Source organism: Ursus americanus, chromosome 8 (assembly GCF_024610735.1).
Source record: "Ursus americanus isolate L20-20 chromosome 8, mUrsAme1.1.p, whole genome shotgun sequence".
In the NCBI taxonomy this organism is placed as follows: Eukaryota; Metazoa; Chordata; class Mammalia; order Carnivora; family Ursidae; genus Ursus; species Ursus americanus.
In genome coordinates this window covers 52,848,244-52,874,640 of record NC_142134.1, presented here as the reverse complement: position 1 = coordinate 52,874,640, position 26,397 = coordinate 52,848,244, and the positions used below count along the sequence as shown (strand labels likewise).

General features: G+C 38.8%; 1 protein-coding gene across 1 annotated transcript; it reads right to left on the bottom strand.

Moving 5' to 3' along the window:
• Positions 1-3,120: 3,120 nt before the first annotated feature.
• TLR1 (toll like receptor 1) lies at positions 3,121-15,765 on the bottom strand. The gene is made up of 3 exons (XM_045770550.2): positions 15,711-15,765; positions 12,326-12,412; positions 3,121-8,903 (listed from the first exon to the last, which is right to left on the bottom strand). The coding sequence occupies exon 3, from the start codon at positions 8,834-8,836 to the stop codon at positions 6,452-6,454; it is 2,385 nt and encodes a 794-aa protein (XP_045626506.2). The 5' UTR covers positions 8,837-8,903; positions 12,326-12,412; positions 15,711-15,765; the 3' UTR covers positions 3,121-6,451.
• Positions 15,766-26,397: the final 10,632 nt, after the last annotated feature.

Sequence of the window (26,397 nt, the reverse complement as noted above, 5' to 3'; positions counted from 1 at the left end):
CATTACTTGGCTATTGTAGATAAGTTCCTGTAAACATTGGGGTGCATTTATTCCTTTGAATTAGTATTTTTCTATTCTTTGGGTAAATACCCAGTAGTGCAATTACTGGATCATAGAGTAGTACTACTTTTTGAGGAACCTCCATATTGTTTTCTGGAGTGGCTGCACCAGTTTGCATTCCCACCAACAGTGCAAGAAGGTTCCCCTTTCTCCACATTGTTTGCATTTCTGTGGTGTTGATTGTTATTTCTCCCCTCTAATTTGTGATTTTACTTATTTGGATCCTTTTTCTTCTCTTTTTGATAAGTCTGGCTAAATGTTTATCAATTTTTTAAAAAGATATTATTTATTTATTTGACAGAGAGAGAGACAGCCAGCGAGAGAGGGAACACAGCAGGGGGAGTGGGACAGGAAGAAGCAGGCTCCCAGCGGAGGAGCCCGATGCGGAGCTTGATCCCAGAACGCCAGGATCACGCCCTGAGCCTAAGGCAGACACTTAACGACTGAGCCACCCAGGCACCCCATAAAGGTTTATCAATTTTATTGATTTTTTTTTTCAAAGAACCAGCTCCTGATTTCATTGATCTGTTCTACTGTTTTTTTAGTTTCCATATCATTTATTTCTGCTCTAATCCTTATTACTCCCTTCCTTCCACTAGCTTTAGGATTTGTTTCTTGTTCTTTTTCTAGCTCCTTAAGTGTAAAGTTAGGTTGTTTATCTCAGATTTTTCTTGCTTCTTGAGGTAGGCCTGTATTATATACTTCCCTTATAGGACCGCTTTTGCTGCATCGTGAAGGTTTTAGACCATTGTGTTTTGATTTTAATTTGTTTCCATGTATTTTTTAATTTCTTCTTTGGTTTCCTGGTTGACCCATTCATTGTTTAGTAGCATGTTGTTTAACCTCCATGTATTTGTAGTCTTTCCAGATTTTTTTCTTTTGGTTGATTTCTAGTTTCATAGTGCTATGGTCAGAAAAGATGCATAGTATGACTTCAGTCCTCTTGTATTTGATGAGACCCGTTTTGGGGCCTAATATGTGATATATTCTGGAGAATGTTCCATGTGCACTTGAAAGAATGTGTATTCTGCTGTTTTAGGATGGAATGTTCTGCATATATCTGTTAGGTCCATGTGGTCCAGTGTGTCGTTCAAAGCCATTGTTTCCTTGTCGATTTTCTGTTTAGATGATCTGTCCATTGATGTAAGTGGGGTGTTAAAATTTCCTACAATTATTGTGTTATTATCAATTAGTTCCTTTATGTTTGTTATTGTTTTATATATTTGAGTGCTCCCATGTTGGGTGCGTAAATATCTACAATTGCTATATTTTCTTATTGGATTGTGATTTTTTTTAAATGATTGTATAATGCCCCTCTTTGTCTCTTATTGCAGTCTTTGTTTTAAAGGCTACTTTGTCCAATATAAGTATTGTTACTCGGGCTTTCTTTTGACACCACTCAAGTGATACATGTTTCTCCCACACCCTCACTTTCAATCTGTAGGTCCTTAGGTCTAAAATGGGTCTCTTGTAGACAGCATATAGATAGGTCTTGTTTGTTTGTTTGTTTTATCCATTCTGACACTGTATGTCTTTTCATTGGACCATTTAGTCCATTAGCATTCAAAGTAATTATTGATAGATATGTATTTATTGCCATTTTATTGCTTGTTTTGTGGTTGTTTCTGGAGATTTTCTCTGATCCTTTCTTGTCTTTGTCCCTTTTGGTCTCTCCTTTGTACTCAAAGTCCTCTTTAATATTTCTTACAGGGCTGGTTTAATGGTCACAAACTCCTTTAGTTTTTGTTTGGGAAACTGTTTATCTCTCCTTCTACCCCTAATGATAGCTTTGCTGTATAGAGTATTCTTGGCTGCAGGTTTTTCCCATTCAGCACATTGAATATTTCATGGTCCTCCCTCCTGGCTTGCCAAGTTGCTGTTGAGAAATCTCCAGCTAGCCTTATAGGTTTTCCCTCATAAGTTATGGACTTCTTTTGTCTTATGACTTTTGAAATTGTTTGTCACTATACTTTGCAAATTTTGCAAATTTAATTACAATATGTCTTGGTGTTGGCCTGCTTTTATTGATTTTGATGGGGGTTCTCTGTGCTGCCTGGATCTGAATGTCTGCCTCCTTCCCCAGATTAGGGTTTTCAGCTATTATTTCTTCAAATAAATTTTCTTCCCTCTCTTCTATTTTTCTTCTGCGACTCCTGTAATATGAATATTATTACATTTGATAGAGTCACTGAGTTCTCTAATGTATTCTCATGTTGCACAATTTTTTCTTTTGTTCAGCTTCATTATTTACCATTATGTATTCATTTATTTGTTCTCAAGCCCAGTGAGTATCCTTATGATTATTGCTTTAAATTCTCCATCAGTCATGTTACTTATATCTGTTTCACTTAGATCTCTGGCCATGGCCTTATCTTATTTTTATTTGGGAAAAATTCCTCTGTCTTGGCATTTTATCTAAGTCTCTGCCTTCTTCTGTGTGTTTTAAAAAGCCAGTTATGTCTCCTGCTGCTGAACATAATGGCCTTATGAAGAAGAGGTCTCAGTGCTCAGGGCCTGTGCCTCAGGGGGTGTCTCTGGTGTGTGCTGCGTGTGCTCTGCTGTTGTGTTTTGGCTGCTCTGTCCTTCAGGCTATAGTTGTCTGCCGAGGCTCTCCTTGCCTGCTGTGGGCAGTGTTTGGTTCTTGGCCTGAATGTGGCAACTTTTAACTAGATGTGCTCTGGTCTCCTTGTGAAATGAGACCTGTACAGAACTCTCTGGTCAGGAGATGTGGTGTGGGCAGGGGTATGTACTGGTTTTCTGGGGAGGGGCCCACTCTACTGGGACTGAGAAGGGCAGTCCCACCAGAGCACAGAGGGGCGGGGCTTGTCATAAGCAAGTTAGGTAGCCAGTGTCCTCTCTGAGCTGCTTCCTTCAGTGGCTCTGTGTTTATGCTGGGGGGGTGGCAGGGGAGAATGATGCCAGTAAGTTCCTTTGTTCCCAGAGAGGTGCACTGTGAATGAAGACTTAGTTTTGATATCCTTTCCTTTTGTTGGTTGTAAATTTTTCAAGTACAGAAAAGTATAAAAGTAAAAGCAAGCACCAACCACAGGCAAGCAGTGATAATGTTTTTGTATATTTTCATCTAGACCTTTTATTCTGCATATTTTTAACATATGAAACCATCCTCTACATATACTTTTGTATCCTGTGATTTTCATTTATATTGTAATATAAGCATTCTCTTCTGTTAATAAGAAAGACTTCTTATATTATTTTTTTAGATTGTGGTAAAAAAACACATAACTAACACCTTACTATTGGACTTCAAGCCTCCAGAACTGTGAGCCAATACACTTCTGTTGTTTAGGCCACTCAGGTTGTAGTACTTCTGTACATTAGCCCTAGCAAACTAATACACAACTAGTGCTGAGCATTGAAGCTTGATTACAAAATCTTGAAGTTCAGTACAGGAAGTGCAATCATCCTAGAGAAAACAGGAAAATCCAGTCCTAACAACTATTGCAACTTCCATTACAGAACAAGGCCTGGGAAAAAAAAAAAAAGATTTTATTTGTTTATTTGGAGTGTGAGCAGGAGCAGGGGTAGAGGGAGAGGGAAAAAGAATCTCAAGCAGATTCCACCCTAAGCCTGATGCAGGGCTCAACCTCAGGACCCTGAGATCATGACCTGAGCTGAAATCAAGAGTCAGATGCTCAACTCACTGAGCTACTTAGGTGCCCCAGAGCAAGAACTTTTACATATTTTTTAGCGTATATTTCATTGTTTTTTTTTTCCTTTCCACTATAACGTGTCATAAAAGTTTAAATGATGATTTTTCTCTATCCCTAAATTCTAACTCCATAGCTTAACTTTTCAAGGTCCATGGGGCGCCTGGGTGGCTCAGTCATTAAGCATCTGCCTTCAGCTCAGGGCGTGATCCCAGAGTTCTGGGATCGAGCCCCACATCAGGCTCCTCCTCTGGGAGCCTGCTTCTTCCTGTCCCAATCCCCCTGCTTGTGTTCCCCCTCTCACTGGCTGTCTCTCTCTCTCAAATGAATAAATAAAAATCTTAAAAAAAAAAAAAAAACTTTTCAAGATCCTTGACAATATGATCTTAATCTAACTTTTCACTGTCATTTTTCATAAACTACATGGCTCAAATTGGGACACCATCCCCAAAATAGGCTGGATATTCTTGTCTTTGTTCCCTTCATCTCTCTATTTAGAATGGTCTTTCTATTCCTCATCATCACACATTGAAAAATCCAAAGTTAAAATCTTCCTTCAGTGCCCAGTAGAAAAACCATCACGTCTAAGACTTTTTTTCATTCGATCTAAATGGTTCTGAATTTCCATTGCGTATTTTTGTTTCAGTGATTTTTATTTTTATTTTTTTAAGATTTTATTTATTTATTTGACAGAGAGAGACAGCCAGCAAGAGAGGGAACAGAAGCAGGGGGAGTGGGAGAGGAAGAAGCAGGCTTCTAGCAGAGAAGCCTGATGTGGGGCTCGATCCCAGAACGCTGGGATCACTCCCTGAGCTGAAGGCAGACGCTTAACGACTGAGCCACCCAGGCGCCCCTGTTTCAGTGATTTTTATTTTAGTTATCTAGATTCATGTAATATCCTCTGATTGACTTTCAGTTTCTTAGGGCAAGAAACAACAAGTACAGGTCATTATTTGGGTTTCTTCTTCAAAAGTGGAGACTGAGACAAGAGCTTTGTGTACAGGTCATTTGTTTGGAGAAGTAATGTCAGGGATCAAGAGTAAGGAGACTGGGAAGAACGAAACAAGGACAAAGTGAAAAGCCAATCTCAGAGTGAGTAAAACTCAGTCCTACTGGGGACGCACTGAGGAATGGTGTAGAACATAACTCATTTGTTAACCCAAGAATAAAAGAAAACAATATTTATCTAATGGCTCCCTTCCCTTAAGTGGTCAAAGATCTCCTTAGGGGATATCTCTGGCACTTCCAGGTTTGTGCATACACCAGAATGGTTGAACAAGCTTCTATGAACATCACGTGCAGGGGTATTAATGAAGCCACAGGGCATAAAGTGAGAGATACATGGTGCAGTTATGACAAGATGCTATCTGATTACACCTTCCCAGAGCTGGCAGCTAGACTGAAAGGATAGACAGGGAGAAGGATTGATGAGTACAAAATCTGATAAAATGATGTTAGGAAAAAATACCTAATATAGCCCATTCCTTGTACTGTTCCAATCTGCTCATGCCCTGCTCATGTTTAATAGTTCCCAAAGGCAAGAATGCTATGTATAGAAACAGTACACATGGACTATATTCCTCCTTCTGATCAAAAGAGCAAAGTCTCTTGTGCATGCCAGGTCATGCAACTAGAATCTCAGCAAGATCTCCAGCCACAGAAAACCAGACTCAGAATTTCCATTTGGCCTGAGATGTAATTCAAGAACTCTTGGTTTGGGTACCCCCAGGTGCAGACCCTGAGACAACTATTCAACTACAGGTAGTTTATTTCAAAGGTGATCCCAGGAAACACCCTTAGAGGAATGAGGATAGGAGATAGGGATAGAAAGGAAGCCAATAAAAAAATACATTTATCAAGCTGTTTCCACCATGGAGAATTAAAATTCCATTCTACTCGAAATTCAGGGATAATGTAAAGCACAGCCCAGATTTATCTCCAAAATGAGTGAGAAATTTGGGTCATTTATCCACCAGTTCTCTTCCTGATATTCATTGAAAGCTCCTTCCAAGAAAAATCTCTGGCACTTCTTGGGGCGCCTGATGGTGCAGATGGTTAAGAGTCTAACCGTTGGTTTCAGCTCAGGTTGTGATCTCAGGGTCGTGATCCCAGGGTTGTGAGATCGAGCCCCATGTTGGGCTCCATGCTCCGCATAGAGTCTGCTTTAATTTCTCTCTCCCTCTCCCTCTGCCCCTCCTGCTTGTGCTTTCTCTCTCAAATAAATAAATCTTAAAAAAAAAAAAAATCCCCAGCACTTCTAAATTGCCCATTGTGTGAGCCAAGTAGGTTCTCATGGTCAAGAGAAAACCCCCCTGGTAAAGAGTCTGTAGCATTAGCAATAAGTGACCTTCAATATGCAAGGACAAACGCTGAGTAGAAACAAGAAGGACACCAATATATAGATATCTGCTATAGAAACTAAAGTTATTTAAACAGGTAGTTGTCTTGATTACATGATAAATTCAATGAACTCAGTCCTAGAAAAAAAAAAAGATTAATTCCTCATGTGTTCGAAATTAACTACTTAAATCAAAATTATGTCATTGCATTAATTTTTGTTACCATTTATAAATGGTGAACTGGAGAGCCTGAAATTACACATTTTTATCTACATCATATATTCAAAATTGCATTTAGATTTGTATTGATGCAAAATAAGTCACTGCTGGAACTTCCAAAAGCAGCAACATTTTTCCAAAAGCAGCAAAGGAATAGTTTTAGATCTATGTGTGATCTATTTTTTTTGCTTGCTCCATCAGTTTAATATTAATAGAAGCTCTTAGGTTAGCCCAAAAAAGTCCATGTTTGCTCTTCTCCTTGGGCCATTCCAAGTAAGTCCTTTGTGCCATGAGATTTTTGAGCTTGTGATAGCTGCTAGGAATGGAATACTGTGGAATAGGTTCCAGCAAGATTAAGATTAAGTTATCAAAAGCTTCATGAAAGAGATTGTGGTGGGCAAAGTAGAGTTCATAATGGCACCACTCACTCTGGACGAAGTTGGGAGACAAAACAAAGATCGACTTGTAACTTTTCTCAATGCAGTTTATGATATTTTCCACAATGCTCTTGCCAGGAACAAAGTTTCTCTCATGGAGACAAATCCTTATATCTTCTTTTTCTAGGTTTGGTAGTAATTCACTCTTCACCCAGGCAGAATCATGCCCACTATATGAAATAAAAGCATGGAACTGGAGGGTTCTTTGGAGTTCTTCTAAGGGTGTGTTCCTTGCCCTGCGCCGGGTCTGGGTCCACTGACACATCATCCTGAGATACCACGGCAGATCAAAGTAGATACAGAGGGCAGTCACAATAACAGTCAACCCCAGCACAGTGACCCCAACGGTAACAAGCAGCAGAGTCGTGTTGCAGGATAACTGAGACACGTGGAAGTCCTTCAATGGGGTTCCCTTATAGTTTTCTGGATAGTCACATTTATAAGAATCAGGCCAACCTTCTACCACTTCACTTGATACTTGGCCTAGACTTTGGACAAATTCTCTGAGCTCACATGTACATTGGAATGGATTGTTCCCTGCTCTTATGGACTTAATCTTCTGGCAGCCCTGGAAGAAATCACCTGATGGGTTGGAAATTGAGTTAGAGTCAATGATCAGTACAGAAAGGCTGCTAAAAGTACCACAGTCAGGAAGGTGGGCTAAAGAATTGGAAGCAACATTGAGTTCTTGCAAAGCTTCTAGTTCCATGATTGGTTTAGGAATTTTCCTTATTCTGTTATTGTGAAGATCAAGTACCTTGACCTTGGGAGGTAAACATCTGAAAACAGAGTCAGTAAGTATATTTGAAGACATATTTAAACTTAATAAACTTCTAGTCCAAGCACAATTTCCTTCATTTTCATCATACTTTAGAGAATTCTGGCTAATATCCAGTTGTTGTAGAGACTTCATCTCCTTGGTAATATTAACTATACTTGCAAGATTTTTTAATTGATTCATTCGTAAATTAAGTGTCTCCAGTTTAGCCAAGGTTCCACAATTTTTAAAAACCAGGTCTGTTAAGAGATTATTAGAAAAATCCAAATACAGAAATGGACTAATTTGGGATGGGCAAACCATGTGGACCATGTGTGTACCAGACACTGTGACATTTTGGATATTCATGTTTGAAATGACTTCATAGATATAACTTTGTGACAAACTGAACACATCACTGACAACGTGGTGTATAGATAAGGCCTTCAGTGACGTGTCATAATAATCAAAATATCTTAAGGTAAGGTAACCTTGTAGTTTTACATTTGAAATTGAGAAATACTCTATGCTTGTATGCCAAACCAGTTGGAGGATTGTAATGAAGAAACTCCACGTTGTTTCAATGTTGTTTAAAGTAAGATTTGATAACCTTGAATTCTTTTGAAGTTTTGACAGAACATTTTGGAAATAAGAACATCCATTATCATCTAGGATACATTTGATATTAGATAGTTCCAGACTTACTGCAGTGCTGACTGATACATCCAAAGTAAAACTGAATTCCTTTGTTCTGGGGAAAACAATGTGTAGACTTTCTGTGTTGAGGTTTTGAAGGCTCTTGGGGTCTTCTTTTTCCCCATAAGTGTCTCCTAAGACCAGTAAAACCTTCCTTATATGCAAAGGAGCAATTGGTAGCACACTAGATTTTTGTAAATGTGTGGCACTTAATCCCAGAAATTCTAGTTGAGACATGTTGCCAAACTCCTTGCATATGGGCAGATCATCAAATGCATTAAACGAGAGGTCTAAGTGCTTGAGGTTCACAGTAGGATGGCAAGAAATCTTCCCCAACTCATTGTGGGACAAATCCAAGTATTCCAATTCCTGGTTGAATTTGAAAACACTGGTATCAAGAAATTGAATCCTATTATGAGAAACTATCAAAATCCTCAGCTTTGATAGTGATAGGATGTCAGAAGTCTGAAGCTCAGATATATAGTTTTGTGATATATCTAAGATTGTTGTTTTCAAGGATAGGTCTTTGGGAACATGAAAGAGACCTGCTTTTGATCTGTTAACTAGAAATTCACTTTCATTGGACAACTGGATTCTGATCTCAAATATTAACATGAAGATTATGGCAAAATGGAAGATGCTAGAATTAGTTTTCATCATTTTGTAACACTAGACATTCCTAGGCGTAGTTGCTATTCTTCATAGCATCTCGATACAGGTACAGATCCTTAAAAAACAAAACAAAATAAAACACTTTAAATGACTGTATTAAACCAGGCATGGCTGACATTAAACATTTTTTCCGAGAAACTCATAAAATGAAGCTGCGTTCTTTGGAGTTACATAACTGAAACCAGGGAAATATACGTATCGATAAACAATTATACTACCTCTAATCAAATCACCTTTAATATGGAAGGTGTAATGGGTTGAATGGTGTCTCCACCCAAAAGATATACCCACCTTCTAACCCTGTCCTAATCACCAGAAACTGTGAATATTACCTAATTTGGAAAAAGGGTCTTTGTAGAGATGATTAGGTTAAGGGTCTTTAGATGAGGGGATCATCCTGGATTATCCAGGTGGTCTTTAAATCCAGTGACAAGTGTTCTTATAAGAAAAAGGCTCTTACACCATTCACAAAGATAAACTCTAAATGGATGAAAGACCTCGATGTGAGACAGGAATCCATCAAAATCATAGAGGAGAACATAGGCTGTAACCTCTTTTACATTGGCCACAGCAACCGCTTTCAAGACACGTCTCCAAAGGCGAGGGATACAAAAGCAAAAATGAACTTTTGGGACTTCATGAAGATAAAAAGCTTCTGCACAGCAAAGGAAACAGTCAACAAAACAGACAACCCACGGAATGGGAGAAGATACTTGGAAATGACACTACAGATAAAGGGCTGGTATCCACGACCTATGAAGAACTTCTCAACTCAACAGCCAAAAAACAAATAATCAAGTAAAAAAATGGGCAGAAGATGTGAACAGACACTTCTCCAAAGAAGACATACGAATGGCTAACAGCCACATGAAAAAATGTTCAACATCATTAGCCATCAGGAAAATTCGTTGAGATACCACCTTATGCCAGTTAGAATGGCAAAAATTGACAAGGCAAGAAACAACAAATGTTGGAGAGGATGTGGAGAAAGGGGCACCCTCTTACACTGTTGGTGGGAACGCAAGTTGGTACAGCCACTTGGGAAAACAGTGTGGATGTTCCTCAAAAAGTTAAAAATAGAGCTACCCTATGACCCAGCAATTGCACTACTGGGTATTTACCCCAAAGATACAGATGTAGTGAAATGAAGGGCCATATGCACCCTGATGTTCATAGCAGCAATGTCCACAATAGCCAAACTGTGGAAGGAGCTGAGATGACCTTCACCAGACAAATGGATAAAGAAGATGTAGTTCATATATACAATGGAATATTACTCAGCCATCAGAAAGGATGAATACCCACCATTTGCATTGACATGGATAGAACTGGAGGAGATTATGCTAAATGAAATGAGTCAAGCAGAGAAAGACAATTATCATATGGTTTCACTTATTTGTGGAACATAAGGAATAGCATGGAGGATATTAAGAGAAGGAAGGGAAAACTGAAGGGGGAGAAATCAGAGGAGGATATGAACCTTGAGAGACTATGGACTCCGGGAAAGAAACTGATGGTTTTAGAGGGGAGGGGGGGAGGGGGATGGGTTAGCCGGTGATGGGTATTAAGAAGGGCACATATTGCATGGAGCACTGGGTGTTATGTGCAAACAATGAATAATGGAACACTACATCAAAAACTAATGATGTACAGTATGGTGACTAACATAACATAATAAAAAAATTTTAAGAAAAAGAAAAAGGCAGAGGGTATTTGATGGAGACAACAGAGACAAAGAGAAGGCCATCTGAAGAAGGAGGCAGAGATTGGAGGGGATACAGCCACAAACCAAGGAATACTAATAGCTACTGGAAACTGGAAGAGGTTTTAGGGAGAATCAACACTGTGATTTTAGACTTCTGGTCTCCAGAACCACAAGAGAATAAATTTCTCTTGTTTTTAGCCACCAAGTTTATGGTAACTTGTTACAGCAGCCACAGGAAACTAATACAGATAGTTTTACATATTTATGGGAAGTCCACTGACCCCAACCCTCCCAAGGTCATATAGAACTCGAGCTATGATTCACAGCTGGTGCATTTTCTACCTTTGACATGTACCACCTCATGGCTTTCTTAAGAGTTCCTTTCCCATGGGGTTGAATTCAGACTCTACTTGCATTACTTTCTATTACCTGCACATGGTTTCATGCCTAACTTTGGTCTTATTCAAAAGGTAATTAGACCATGGCAAAAGGTCTCTCAGAAAATCCATTTATGCATCCATTTATTTATTCAACCACTATTTATTGTTAATCTACTGGCCATGTTTTAGGAACTAGAGATAAAGCAGTGAACAAGATAAAGCCCTAATTCTCAAGGAGCTTATTATCCAGTGGAGAGATGGAAAATAAATAACTAAATGAAATTTCGTTTAGTATTAAATATTATAGAGAAAATTTAAGCAAAGGGGCACCTGGCCACTCCCATCAGTTGAGCATCCAACTCTTGGTTTTAGCTTAGGTTGTGGGATTGAGCCCCACATTGGGCTCTGCACTGAGCATGGAACCTGCTTAAGAGTCTCTCCGTCTCCTCTCCATCTGCCCTCCCCTCACCACAACATGCACATGCTCTCTCAAAAAAAAAAAGAAAAAGAAAAAAGAAAAGAAAAGAAAAAGAAAAGAAAAATTAAGCAGAGTAAATGAATCAAGAATAATGGTAGGTATGTAACAGTGGTTGGTGGATTTTTTAGATTGATTGGTCAGAGAGGACCTTTCTGAGAAGATGCCACTATGGTGTAAACCAGAATGGAGTGAATGAGTAATCTATGGGAAGATCTGGGGGGAAAGCATTTCTGAGAAAGAAAAAGGCAAGTGCAAAGGTCCTGAGGTGGCTTACCTGAGGCATAGTAAGATGGTCAGTGTTAGTATGGAGTGAGTGAGGAGAAAGGAAGTAGAACTAAGATTGTACAAGATGCAGATCATTGCAAGGAGTTGGGATTCTAGTTTGAGAGTCAGGAGGGAATGGTGAGCACTAAAGGGTGTCAAGGATAGGAGTAGTTTCCTCCTCTTTAGAAAAATTTTGTTCATCCATTCATCAAATATGTATTTATTCCCTATGAAGTGCTAGGCATTATTCTAGGTTATGCTTATTGCACTAGCTATCAACCCACTATAGTCCAGAAACTATTTTGTTATCAAGATTCTAATGACACAGGAGACCAGAGGGTGTTGTGTTGGGATGAACCCTAGAGTGTGATCCACATCCCCCTATTCTGCCCCACCCAGACCCTTTCAGCTGGGACTACATAGCTACAAGGATCTTTCAGGGAACTTATCCAATCTCTTGGAGCTGCATCAGACAGGCAAGCCATCAATATTAGCAAAGAGTCAATTTCCTTTTCACATACCCCTCACATCTCTCAGTGGGCACAAAAGGACCTAAATAATTAAAGTCCCAGAAACAACCCTAAGTTGTAAAAATTCCTCAAGGTACACATGCAAACCTATCTAGTATTTGGAGCACTGTTTAGACTTACCCTTTGGAGAGGTATCCAATGATGCCTTGGTTATCCTGATTTCTTCGAATATATGAGAGGGTCCTTTCATCACCATTCATGTAAACTCTGTGCAAGGAAAGGAACCCAGCCATGAAAATGCATGTTCAAAGGAAAGGTAGCATCCAAAAGATGCATGAAAAGATGCTTAACATCACTAATCATCAATGCAATGCAAATCAAAACCACAATGAGATATAACTTTGCACATGTATCAGAATGAGATATCATTTTGCACAAGTGTCTGACATTAGTCAGAATGGCTAACATCTGGCTAACATAAAAGACAAGAAATAAGAAGTGTTGGCGAGGATGTAGAGAAAGAGAACCTTTGTGCACTGTTGGTGGAAATGTACACTGGTGCAGGTACTGTGGAAAACAGTGTGGAAGTTCCCCCCAAAGGATTAAAGATAGAAATACCATATGATCCAGGGGCACCCGGGTGGTTCATTTGGTTAAGTGTCTGCCTTTGGCTCAGGTCACAATCTCAGGGTCCTGGGATCAAGCCCCACAATGGGCTCCATGCTCAGTGGGGAGTCTGCTTGTTCCTCTGCCCCTTCCCCTGCTCATGCTTACTCTCCCCCCCTCCCCGGATAAATAAATAAAATCTTTTAAAAAAGAAGAAATACCATATGATCCAGTAATCCCCTACTGGGCATTTACCCAAAGAAAATGAAAACACTATTCTGAAAAGATAAATGCAGCCCTATGTTTATTGCAGCATTATTTACAAGAGCCAAGATATGGAAGCAACTCAAGTGTCTGCTGATAGATGAATGGATAAAGAAGACACACACACACACACACACACACACACACACACACACACAGTGGAAAAGTACTCAGCCATTAAAAAGAATGAGATCTTGCCATTTACAACAACATGGATGGACCTAAAGGATATTATGCTAAGTAAAATAAATCAAACAGAAAAAAACAAATACCATATGTTTTCACTTATATGTAAATCTAAAAAACAAAACAAAGAAAAAAACAGAATCATAAATACAGAGAACAAGCTGGTGGTTGCCAAAGGGAACAGGGTTGGGAGGATGGGCAAAATAGCTGAAGAGGTATAAGAGATACCAACTTCCAGTTATAAAATAAATAAGTCACTGGGATGAAAAGTATGGCATTAGAACTATAGTCAATAATATTGCAATAACATTTTATGGTGAGAGATGGTAATTGTACTTATAGTGAGTACAGCTTATTGTATAGAATTGCTGAATCACTAGGTTGTACACCTGAAATTAATATAACATTGTATGTCAACTACACTTAGAGAATGTCTAAATTAAAAAAAAAAAAAGTAAAGGTGGCATTTTTATGACATTGATTATATTTGGCTGAAAGACCCAGAAATTTCCCAATTTTTTCTCTCCAGCTTCCTGAAAGAGCTACTCATACAAGTAAAAATACTTAAGTGAGAATCAAAATTATACTCAATTACTGTCTGGGCCAAGGCCTAATCTATCAAAACAGAACCAGCTAGTAAAAGCTAGGTCGAAGTAAAAGTGGCGTGGGTTTAAGGTTCAAGTGGGATTTCTTGACTTATTCCTTAGCCTGAATCCAAATCTGGGCATCTTTCTAACTTCTGGCCAACTCTAGGATCGAAGGTAGCAGTGATCAGCGTAATCAGGTGTGGTTCAAGAGAGTGACAAGAGAGACAAGAAGCCGAGACAGGGCCCCATGCGTGGATGTGAGTGCTTAGCACACAGTGAACCCACCACAAACGAGATGAAAAAGTGGTCCTTGTTTTCTTAGAAACTGCCTGTCTCAAGCACTTAATGAAAACATGGCTTCAGTTTTCTATCTAGTTAAACGAATTGACTTAAATATCCTCTATTTTCCCAGCCTCTGTTTTGTCCTCCCCTTTATAATCATCAATTTAAAGTACTCGGTTTATGAAACCACTTTTATTTCTGTGATTAAGAAGTCAAAGTATCGGGGCGCCTGGGTGGCACAGCGGTTAAGCATCTGCCTTCGGCTCAGGACGTGATCTCGGCGTTATGGGATCGAGCCCCACATCAGGCTCCTCCGCTATGAGCCTGCTTCTTCCTCTCCTGCTCCCCCTGCTTGTGTTCCCTCTCTTGCTGGCTGTCTCTATCTCTGTCGAATAAATAAATAAAATCTTAAAAAAAAAAAAAAGTCAAAGTATCGTACACATGAGGAACTGACTTTTAGGTACTTAGAGGATCTTGAAATTTCATATACCAAACTTGCTAAATCAGCAAAAAAAAATTTTTTTAATCAAAGTCCTGATGGCCAGCACTGAATCTCCAAACTATTTTACTACCAAATAAAATGATTATTTGCTAACTTGATTCGTAAAAGCAAGCTTTAATTTAAAAGTATGAAAGTATCTCTAGGTGTGTTTATGTCAATATTAATGATTATGATAGATTTGGCCTCACTTTCTGTGATACAATACATCAGTACATTTGAGTTGTCTTTAGAGAGTTTGGCATAATCAAATCAGGACTTTGCCTTGACTTCATGGATAAAATCCAGACAGTAAACCTGGTCTATTAAGTTCAGTACCACGAATAGTAATTGCAAGTCTTCTCTACACAAGGCCAACTAGCTATTAGGTTGAAAGGATCAGAACCAGTTCAAGAGCATTTTGGCTTTATTTCCTATGTGGTTTTGTAAACTTTCGCTTTTTATTGTAAAGATGTACTTACTTTCAATTCTTTTGATCAAATTGGGTGTAGCCTGGGAAACACTTTCAAAATCTACAGTTGCACCTGACTAGTAGCACCCAGAATATTGAGGAAACGGAAAAGAATATCTAGTGGGAACAGCCCAGAGAAAAAATTAAAATCAACCTGCCCATGAAAACAGAGGGGTTGTTCGACAGCACTGCCTCCAGGAGTAATTTACCTGCACCCCCATCTTCCTACACCCCCATCTTCTTCAGCATTCTTGCTGCAAAGGGAGAAATGGGAGCGATGGGTTGAGGACCAGTGCCACCTGAGACCCACAGCTAGCAGCTCTGTAAGAAAACTATGAGATGTTTGCAATCCAAAAATTCATCTCCCGACTCAAATTCAGCTCCTGAAAGCAAGCCATGCATGAGATGAGGTGGCATCCAAAGAAAAACAAATACACCCAAAGAAAAACAAACGAATACACACCAAAAAACCAAACCAAACAAAGAAAACCCTTCCTCTGAGTTAGGATGAGAAGCTGATAAACAAATGCTAGTTCAAACCACAGTAAGCCCATGTCAGAAATAATATATTTAGAAAAACACCCCAAACCCACAGTATCTCTTAATCATAGAGACTTTTGAGATTTTTGTGTGCAATAACTAGTTAAACCATTATTTTCTTTTATAGAATAAAAAAAAAATGCCACTTACCAACACAACCTGCCCGTCTGTCGCGTTGGCAGTCTGTAGGAAATTTAAGTACTTCCTCAAACATTTATTTCACTAGTAACTACATTTAAATGTCGGGGGGTGGAGAGAAAAGCTCTTTTATGCCATCTGCTGAATCCCACTGAAATTACATAGTAAGTATAAACCTATTTTCTTCTATTCAGAAGAAAATTCTGGAAACCTATTTCTTCTATGTAGAATAGGGTCTGGTAGATTGACTGATGGACCTGTATTTAAATAGAATTTTTGTGGCTCTCTATTTCACTATAGTCAGCTCACTCTTGCCTACTAATGAAGTGAAGGAGGTGGTATTAATAAACCACAGATGATTACTGACTGAATTAAAAATTCATATGGTTGCAGCTGTGCTGATCAAGGTAGTACAAGTCTGGGTGTATCTCACATGCTTTGCTTTTCATCTTGCCTCGTGATCAGTCCATTAAAAGTGACTGAGAGAGGAAAGAAGAAGGGTTCAAGATCAAAGTTCTGCTAAAACTCATAAAGAGGGAAGATCATTCATGTGCTGATATAGAATGGATGCTAATCGTGTCTTTGTCTTTGACAAATTGGTTTTCAAAGAAAATCTGGTGCTCAAATTTTTTCCATTGATGTTTTCAAACTTTCTCCAAAAAGTGATTTTTCAAAACTCTACGTGAGAAACGTTCTATCTAACAATCTCTTTTGTCCGATAAAGTCTAAAACATCTCCTTTGGGTTAGTTATCTGCACACCCCAGGAATCCATTCTGACAGCTCCACTCTTTTAAAATAACAAAGGAAACAATAACAACAGATGCGCAAACAAAGCTAAGAAATGCCCACTGTCTGCAGCAGAACTTGTCCCCAGCCTAGGACTCCATGATGTGCTGTCATAGACTGGATACAATTTTTTGCTGTAATCTGCTTTTTCTTCCACAATGAGCAAGGCCAACTTCCCTCTCTCTGTTACTCTCTCTGTGTTTCCCCCTAACCCCTCACAATATAATAGGGGAAATGTGTCTATAAATATATTTCTGAAACTGAAAGAATGAACCTCCTTCTCCTCCATGTTAACCATTTCTTCCCTCAGACCCCTAACAGGAGATGAGGGTAGTCTTTGACTAAGAATTCAGCTTCTGGCTCCCAAAGGTATTTGACTTTGTGAACCAAGTCTAGGAAGGAGGCACTTGAGTATTCTAGAGTCCTGTGCTTCCCTTCAAACTCCTCCCCACCACTCTGAGTTGCCCACCTGCCTTTCTTTCCTCCCTATCGTCATTGGATGAACACACACTTATAATCATGTCTACTTGTAATCATGCATGGATCCACATGTCCTTAAAAAAAACTTTAATTCTCAGAAAATATGGTTTCTTTGTAAAATTTAAATATTTTATTTGACCTAATGGGTCCAAAATATTACTTCAACATGCAATCAACCTAAAACATTACTAATGAGATATTTTATATGTGCTTTATTTTAAGTCTTCAAAATCCAGTGTGTGTCTTATACCTACAGCACATCTCATTTGGGCTACTACAGTTCAGGTGCTCAATGGACACATTGGGCTGGTGGCTACCATATGGGAGAGCCCAGGTCTGGATGGAGTCATCACAGCCATGCAAATGAGGACAAGCCTAAGTCTAGTCGATAGGAGCTCAGAGAATGAACTCCAAGTAGAGCTTCCATATCTTAGACTCTGGGCACTCCTCACCTACTGTCAACAGCAGTTTCTGCCCACCCATACCCAGGCGTTTCTTTTTGGATCTAGGGCATTGTAAATATCTTGCCAATAAGATATGACCTGTAGTTGTTTTCTTCTTTTTTTAACAAAAGCTTTATTGAGATATAATTCACATACCATACAAAAAGTTCACCCATTTAAAGTATATAATTCAGTGGCTTTAAGTAATTCATAGAATTGTGCAACCATCACCACAATCAATTTAGAACACTTCAACACCCTAAAGAGATACACCATACCCCTTCTCTGTCACTCTCCACTCCTGCATAGGCCCCAGCCTTAGAAAACCATGATACATTGTACCCTGTAGATTTCCCTGTTCTGGACATTTCATGTAAATGGAATCTATATATGTTTCTTTGTAATTGGTTTCTTTCACTTAGCTTGATGTTTTCAAGATTTATCCATGTTAGGCTGGTATCAGTGTTTCATTTTTTTATTGCTAAATAATTTGTATGGATAGCCCACATTTTATTACCTATTTGTCAGTTGATGGACAATTGGGTTGCTTGCACTTAATGGCTTTTATGAATAATGCTGTGAACATTTGTGTACAGGTTTTTCTATAGACATATTTTCTCTTGGGTATATACCTAGGCGGGGAATTGCTGCATCATATAGTAACTATGTTTATCCTTTTGGAAAGTTTTAGGCTGTATCCAAAGCAGCTGCACCATTTTACGTTCCTAGCAGCAGTGTGTAAGTCTTCTAATTTCCCCACATCCTTGCTAACACTTGTTATTACCTGACTTTTATTATAGCCTTCTTAGTGGGAATGAGGTGGTATCTCATTATGGTTTTATTTTGCATATCCCTGATGCCTAAGGATATGCAGCATCTTTTCATGTGCAGACTGGCCTCTTGTATATCTCCTCTGCAACCTTCCTGAACTTGTTTATTAGTTCTCATTAGTTTTTTAGTAGATTCCTAAATATTTTCTACAAACAAGATCATGTCATCTGCAAAATATCATCTTTCTTTCCAATATGGATGCCTTTTATAACATTGTCTTGCCTAATTGTCATGGCTAGCATTTCCAGGACAGTGTTGAATAGAAGTGGTGAGACCAGATATCCTCATCTCATTCCTGATGTTAAGGGGAAAGCTTTGAGTATTTCACCATTAAGGATGATGTTAGCTGTGAATGTTTCATTGATGCTTTTTACCAGGCTGAAAAAGTTTCCATCTAGTCCTTGTTTGTTGAGTGCTTTAATCAGAAAGGGGTAGAGAGTATGGTTTCTTAATCAGTAAGGAAGAGGACGATGCTATGACCACAGTGCCTTACTTTGGGGGGGTGCCTCTGTTTCCTTCCTGCCCTCCCTACTTTTCTTACACCACCATTCTTCCTGACCCTAGTGCTCAAATTGTGCCTCATCAGGCTTGCTGGGATTGAAAAATGGTATCACTTGGACATTTGCCTTAAAATTAATTCTGCCTTAATTACTTAAAGTTTTCCAGCCAAAGTTTTGAAACTGCCACCTGAGTAAATTGTAGGCCAAGGCCAGCTTTGTCTCCAGCTATTTACCTGATGGGAAGTTCCCTCTTTCAGTTTCATAAAATGTCAGCAAGCACCTTTGTACACAATTTTGGTTGGAGCTTTTTACTGTTGTCTTAGGATAAACTTTTGAAAGGAATGAATAGGTTAAAGGTTATGGACAACGTTATGTGCTTGATACATAACTGCCAAAGTGCTCTCCATTAAGTTTGAGCCGATTTTCCTGCCCCCAAGGGTGTCAGAATACTCACTCTACATTCTCCACAAAAGTAACATTTTGGAGACAATTTCATACATGAAGAGTGGTATCTTGCTATTGTTTCATTTTTATTTTCTTTTATTATAAATGTCTCAGATGGTGTTTCATGTTTATTGCCAATTTTTTATCTTTTAGTGAATTACCTATTCACATCATTTGCCCATTTCTCTATCAGGGTTATGTTTTTTACTATTTAATTATCCCTTCTCTTTTATGTTACTGACACTAACTCTCTGTCAAACTTTTTGCAAACATCTTCCCCCATTGTTTCCTTTTCACTTCATGATCTTTCGAATCGATAAATACATACATTTTTATATAAACAAGTAAGTTGACTTTTTCTTTGCTATCACTATCATTCAGTTGCGTCCTGGTAAACCAAATTACCATCACCACCACCCCCCAAAAAAGCCCAATCTGTAGCACTTGCCAATATCTGCCCTGCAAATATTTCCACAGTAGTTGATTTCTAGCTGCCAACTGACTTGCTTGCAAAATTCCTGAATATTTAACAGTTGGCTCTCACAGTCTATACAAACTCCAGCAGACCACTTCTACATTGCTTTTAGGTTTAGAAAATTCTTCTCTATAACAAGGTCAAACAAATATATGTGAATGTGTTCTTCTCAAGCATAATTTTTTAGTTATTTTAATTTTTTATTATCTAAGTAATAAATGTTTACTGAAAAGAAACCAGAATATATAGATCAATAAAAAGAAAAAAATGTAAATCAGCAATAATCTCATCATATAGAGATACACCAGCATCATTTTTGTAGCAACCATGCAGACTTTATGTAAATGAACATGATTTAGTCTCTTGATGCCTGCTCCCAAACTGTTGTCCAGAAAGTTTGTACCACTGTATACACACACACACACACACACACACACACACACTCAGATGGCATTAGACTGTGTGTGCTGTTTTGTTATCTGCTTTTCTTAATTTATAACACATCATAAATATCTTTTCATGTCAGTAAATATCTATCTACTGATGTGATGTGGGTCAGGAGTAAATGGTCAAGAAAGAATTCTTGAGATGTTTTTGGTGCAAAAGGTGTTTTTATTACAGCACAGGGACAGGATCCTGTGGGCAGGAAGAGCTGCATTGGGATTGTGAGGAAGGATTGATTAGATGCTTTTAAGTTTGGGGGAGTAAAGAAAGAGGAAGTTTCCAAAAGGATTTTCATATGTTAAAGAAGACTTACTAGGATCCTGGAGATCTGGCTATTGTCATGCTTAGGTTGCATTTTGCCTCTAGCAAAGCATTAACATTGAGGCAGCCATGAGTTCCTTGAGGAATGTCATACTCTGCCTGTCTCAGGTATTTATCAATGGGCTGCAAGTTGTAAGGAAATGTAATTTTATCTGTATTTCTTTTGCCTTTGTTCCCCTTAACATCAGACATGCCTGCAATACCTGTATACTTGGGTGAATTCCTCTTCTTGAGGTCCCCCAAATATACTGAAGTTCCTGTACCTGCCAGGAAGTGACACTCTCTTCTCACTTGATAAGGCTGCTGAGACCTCTGTAGGCTGTGTCCAAGGGGCTCTATTGTCTTCATGCTTCATAAAGTCAGTCTTACTTCCTTAAGGCTGTATGGTTATATCTGATCTATGCATGTTTCTCTCAAATATGACATTCCAGTCAAAGCCTTAGTAAATAACCAATGTTTCCAATGTTGTCCTGTTACAAAGAGAACAGATTTTTATTGAACTTAGGCAAATAATTGTAATTGCCATGAAAGAAAAAACACTCACTGAGAAAGAACCCAGGGTTCAGGTAGAGAGAAGAGTTAAATGCTTCAATGTGTTCACAAAGGAATATTTTGTCATATTTCTGTATATCATGGATATCTTAGAGAAAGTGTCCTTAGTCTAGAAGAGCAAACATTAATGAACCAATAATGTTTGAAACAAGAGTCACAAAAACTATAATCCTCTTCCTCAATTTATTTGGTCCCATGTTACTAATTCGTGTTCAGTTTGAATGCAGCTTTTTTTAGTTAGTTTTGGAAATTCTTACCCATCTTAGTTTTATGATTTTAAAGATGTCAAAAACCTAAATTTGTCAAGTCCTTTTTCTGAATCTCCTTGAAGATGAAACACATTTTGAAAGAGAATAAGGACAGTAACTATAAATGACAAGAGCTCAAAAATGGACGTGGTGAAAGATCTGGTAGGATAGTTCATTATAATATAGCTGATAAGGAAATCCAGTTATTTTTGTGACACATAACACTTCAATAATCAGAATAGCAATAATGGCCTTATACCAAAACCTATTAAAACTTCAGGAATTTCATATAGTCTCTAGAATAACTATAGCATTTACCCAAACAACATAACCTAATGTTTATCATTATTTAACCGTGCTTCTGAAATAACTTAGTATACCAAATAAAAAGGCCTTATTAGTCAAAAAGATTTCATTTACAATTCAAATCTTGGGGAAGTTTGTTTAAAATCTCAGAAAGTTATAAAGCACATGCCTAAATAGGATTACAGATCTTTACAAAACTTGAAACTTATTTATTTAACTCAGGTGGCAATAAAAGATTCCAAAGGCAAATATATAGAGTTATATAGTTGTTAGCAAAACTTAGCTCTATTAATATTGAGAAGTTTTAGCCATCTTAAGTAATCAAAGACCTGATAAAGACAAAGCATAAAAGTTTTGGTTTTCCAGGCAGACAAAAGAGAAAAAAAACCTTTATTTACATTTTCTTTTTTTTAGGTTTGTTTTTTTTTTTAAGATTTTATCTATTTAAGAGAGAGGGAGAGCACAGAGGGAGAGTGAGAAGGAGAAGCAGGCTCCCTACCTCCCCACAAGCAGAAAGCCTGATGTGGGACTTGATCCCAGGACCTTGAGATCATGACCTGAGCTGCAGGTAGACATTTAACTGACTGAGCCACCCAGGTGTCCTTATCATGACCTGAGCTGAAGGTAGACATTTAACTGACTGAGCCACCCAGGTGTCCTTATCATGAGCAGACCAACAATCCAAGAAAACTTTGTCTTTTTAACAGAGAGTCAATCTTATACCAGCCTACGTTTTTAAAAAGTTTTTATTTATTTATTTATTTACTTATTTACTTACTTACTTACTTACTTACAGGGAGAGCACGCCTGCAAGCAGGGGTAGGGGCAGAGGGGGAGAGAGAATCTCTAGCAGATTCTGTGCTGAGCACAGAGCCTGACACAGGGCTCGACCTATTCATTTCAACCTCAGTCCTGACCACACATAAAATTCCTTTCCAAATATTTCCCTTCATAAACCTTCTACAACTTCCTTTTTCATTCAGATTTTGTCCTAAGCCTTTTCTGTGCAAACAACCAGTCTCGTTTTAGGACAAAATTACTTTCATCTGAATAAAATGTATTCCTATTCCTTATATCTTTCTCATATATCTCCTATTTTCCTACATACAGAGTTGCTTTCCTTATTTCCATCAGTCTTAATTATGTTTAGCAGAATTTCAACTCTTAGAAACCTAAGTTTCCAGGGAAAATTAAGTAGTAACCAATTGTGAACTGTCTGTTACACCAGAAGACTTTAGATTTGAAATTCATGAGTAGATTTCATAATTTTTTAAAAACATGTATTTCCATAGTACAATCTTTTAATAAAGCACAAAGCATGTTGACCAACAGATCCAAGTATCCACAGCTTTTCTGCAATAAGAAGCCAAAAATACAAACGTACATTCTGTAATCAATGCTCTTTAGTGTTTTATCTTATTTGGAAAAGACTTAAATGTCCAACAGATTCAATCCAATTCATCATCCAGGCAAAACTTTAAAGTTTCAGTTACCAATGACTTTGAAAGCTATCTTAACAATTACCCATGAAAACTCTGAGACAAAAATTAAGCGTCGTTTTAAATCATCTTTTTGCTGACAAATTGTAACAGATAATAGGAGCTTACTTGACTTTAGTAAACCTTGGTAGAATAAATTTTTATATTTAATGCTGATAATTCTAAAGATAGATCTATCTTAATTAAACTTAACAAACTTAAATTAATTTAAATACCGAATAAGTCCCACCTTAAAAGTCAATCCACTTAAAAGCCAATCAATTTGTTCCCCATTGTCAATTTTTAGCTGGGGCACGAGTGGGGTTATCTGAAGTGGGTGATATAAGTCCAAGGGGGTGCTCTTCGCTCCTTGATAGCAAGGGGAGGAAGAAGAGCTAATGGTGTTGGAGGCACCCAGGATGGTATAGGAAGCAGTTATGCAAGTCCCACCCAAGCTGGTGCAGAAACAGGAGGGCAGGGGAAGGCAGAAGAGTGAGGTGCCGCCAGCAACGCTGGAGGCAGATAAAAGCTCAGAGGGCAGAGAAAGTGGACTCCTGGTCCTAAAGCTCATCAGCTTGGACAGATGAAAAGACATGTTTTCTTTCCACCAACAAATGAAAATAGGCAGTCCACATCAGGTCAGAGAAGACAGGGGACTTCCCTGAAACAAAAGGAGTTCAGCAGCTGCTTGAGAATATTCCTTAAAGTCCCTGTCCGGAGGTAGACTAGCCAGAGACAGTTGGCTCCAGTTATCACAGCATTTTACCCAAGAAATGAATGAGGGAGAAGCCCCCACATACAAGAGTAACCTGGGTCTATTAGGAGGTAGAACAGTGAGACAGTCAGTGTCCCCTTTGTTAGGGATCACCTGTGATTCCTCCAACAACTTGGGTTTATTAGGAAGAGGGAGGCCTATTTAGATGATCATCATCCGATATATTGGGAGGGGACTTATTATCCTGGTTAGTGGCCAAACACATTCTGCAAGAGGCCCTTAGTTCAGGGTCCTGATTTAGGGTCATGCAGGCCTAGACATAGGGTACCTCATTTCATTTGCCCTCTTTCGTGCAGAAGAGATCTAAGGGATAGATCATACTGAAGTTTAATGTCCCATTGATGGACCGTTTTTCCCTATCTCCTAAGAAGTACTAGGGCCATGCAGTGTTAGGGAAGGACCATTACCAAGAAAATCCCCCAAGACTCCCAGGTGGTGTCCCGCACAAGATATGTCAGAGGTTCCCAGTGTAAAAACTACTGGAACACTGCCTTGTCTTGTAGGAAAGATGCTGGCCTTCCCCCCCACTTATCCATTGTATCCTAGGCTACACATGGGTGCCAGTGAATGGACTGAAGAAAAACCCACCATTTTAACCCATGGAAATCACTAGAAAAACTTTACAAGGAGAAATTACCCAACATTGTGATGTAAATAGTTAGTACGGGACATTGAGGGAAAAAAGATAGAAATCGTCTAAGCAACATTTCAACATACGTAGTTTTTCCAGCTGACTTCCCAAGGAAATGGTCCCTGGCTGGATTTTAATTCAGTCTGGTACAGATTTTGGCCAGTTCCTAGCAGAGGTCTTGTAGCAGAGTGGCTAGGCCAGAGATGTGGAGGGAATCACATAAGACCAGTGAGGAGGAAACCATACACGGGAGTCTTAAGGTTGGCAGCCATCCTTGTGACTTAGGTGGCTGTCCATGCCCAAGAAAGACAACTTTGTGTAACAGTAAGAATAAAGAGAGGGCATCAAGTTTCTGGGTCTTATTACCATTCTGGCCAGAGTACTAGCTACCAGGTGAAAGGCAGGCTTTTGTTCCTTCCCATGGAATAGCCACAGGCTAGAGGGTTGCAGCCTAAGCAATCAACATGAAAGTGTTCCAATAAGACCATACCCCTTAAAAAGCTGCCCAAATGAAAGTAAAGAAAAAGAAGAGGAACTACTCACCAAGTTTGCACCAAGGCTTGGAGTCCAGATGAGAAGACTCAGGCCCCACGTTGGGCGCCAAAATGATGTGATGTGGGCCAGCAGCAAACAGTCAAGAAAGCATTCTTGAGATGTTCTGGTGCAAAATGTGTTTTTATTAAAGCACAGGGACAGGACCGTGGGCAGGAAGAACTGCACTGGGATTGTGATGAAGGACTGATTATATATTTTTAATGTGGGGGGTTAAACAAAAGAATTCTCTTCCCCTCCTTCTGTCCCTCCCCTCACTTTTGTGTGCATTCACTTGCTCTGTCTCTCTCAAATAAATAAGTAAATCTTAAAAAAAAAAAAAAAAAAAAGGATATACTCCATGAAGTGGACTTTCTTCACCAATGGACATAAATCTGTGCCATTATTCTCTGCTTTTTCTTCTGCCACTATGAATGATATATCTTTTTAATGATTATTTAATACAAATTTAGGATGGAATTTTAAGTTGCTCATCTGCTATGTAATTCAGTAGCCCACCAACAATTTCAAGTTCCCTTACAATCTGTTGGTCCTACTGATTACATAATAGGGTGTTAACTGGAATTTTCCCTATGACTTGGATCCAAAACTGAAGACAAGAAAGTGTTACATACCACATGTTCTTAAGAGAGCTGCCAACAGCTGGGGCCAAGCACCTTCCTCAGGGCATTCTAAAAAGCAGTTGAACCAGACACTAGCCATAACCACCATTACCTCACCCTCATGGAAAACAGAGCCAACTGGCAAGTTTGAGCTCTTGAATGACTTTCTGGGGTAGACACTGCTACCTGTCCTAGACCTCCTGACTATACTTGACTTACAGTTAAGAAAGAAAGAAATTTCTGTTTTATTTTAGCCCCTGTGTTTGAGGTCTCCTCATTCCGTACCTTAACCAACACAATTACAGAAAAGGACATCTGCCTTCCTACCCCTTACCCCTGGTGCCTACGTCAGGTCTGGAAGAGGGAGTGGCAAGAAGTATGTATCTCAGGTAGACCATGTCTGCCTCTCATTTATATGCCAAGATTGAGCTAGGAGCTCTGTCTATGATATGGAGAAAGAGGAGCTTTAGATGGAGACAGAGATTAAAATTTTAAAACTAGACTGCAATATTAATACCACAAAAGGACTAGAGAGCTATGAAGTCTGCTCATCACTAAGGAATGAGAAGGGGAGAATTTCAGAATCCAGTTGACTGAATGGGGAAAAATAAAAACTACATATTTACATATGGCTCTCTTGAGATTTCTCATAAACTAACTATAATTAAAAACCTGTAGAAAGGTTTCTGGGGATGAGCAGAAAACAAGGGGCGGTTGGTTCTTTTTCTCCCGGAGCTTATATTTTAGTGGACAGAAATAGAAAACAAGTAAACAAGATAATTTAGAGGGTGATGTGTGCTGTAAAGGAAACCAAAGGGAGTAATGCACCA

What these genes read in the sequence shown, in the direction of transcription:
- TLR1 (XM_045770550.2), bottom strand. Translation starts at nt 8,836, where the DNA reads ATGATGAAAACTAATTCTAGCATCTTCCATTTTGCCATAATCTTCATG.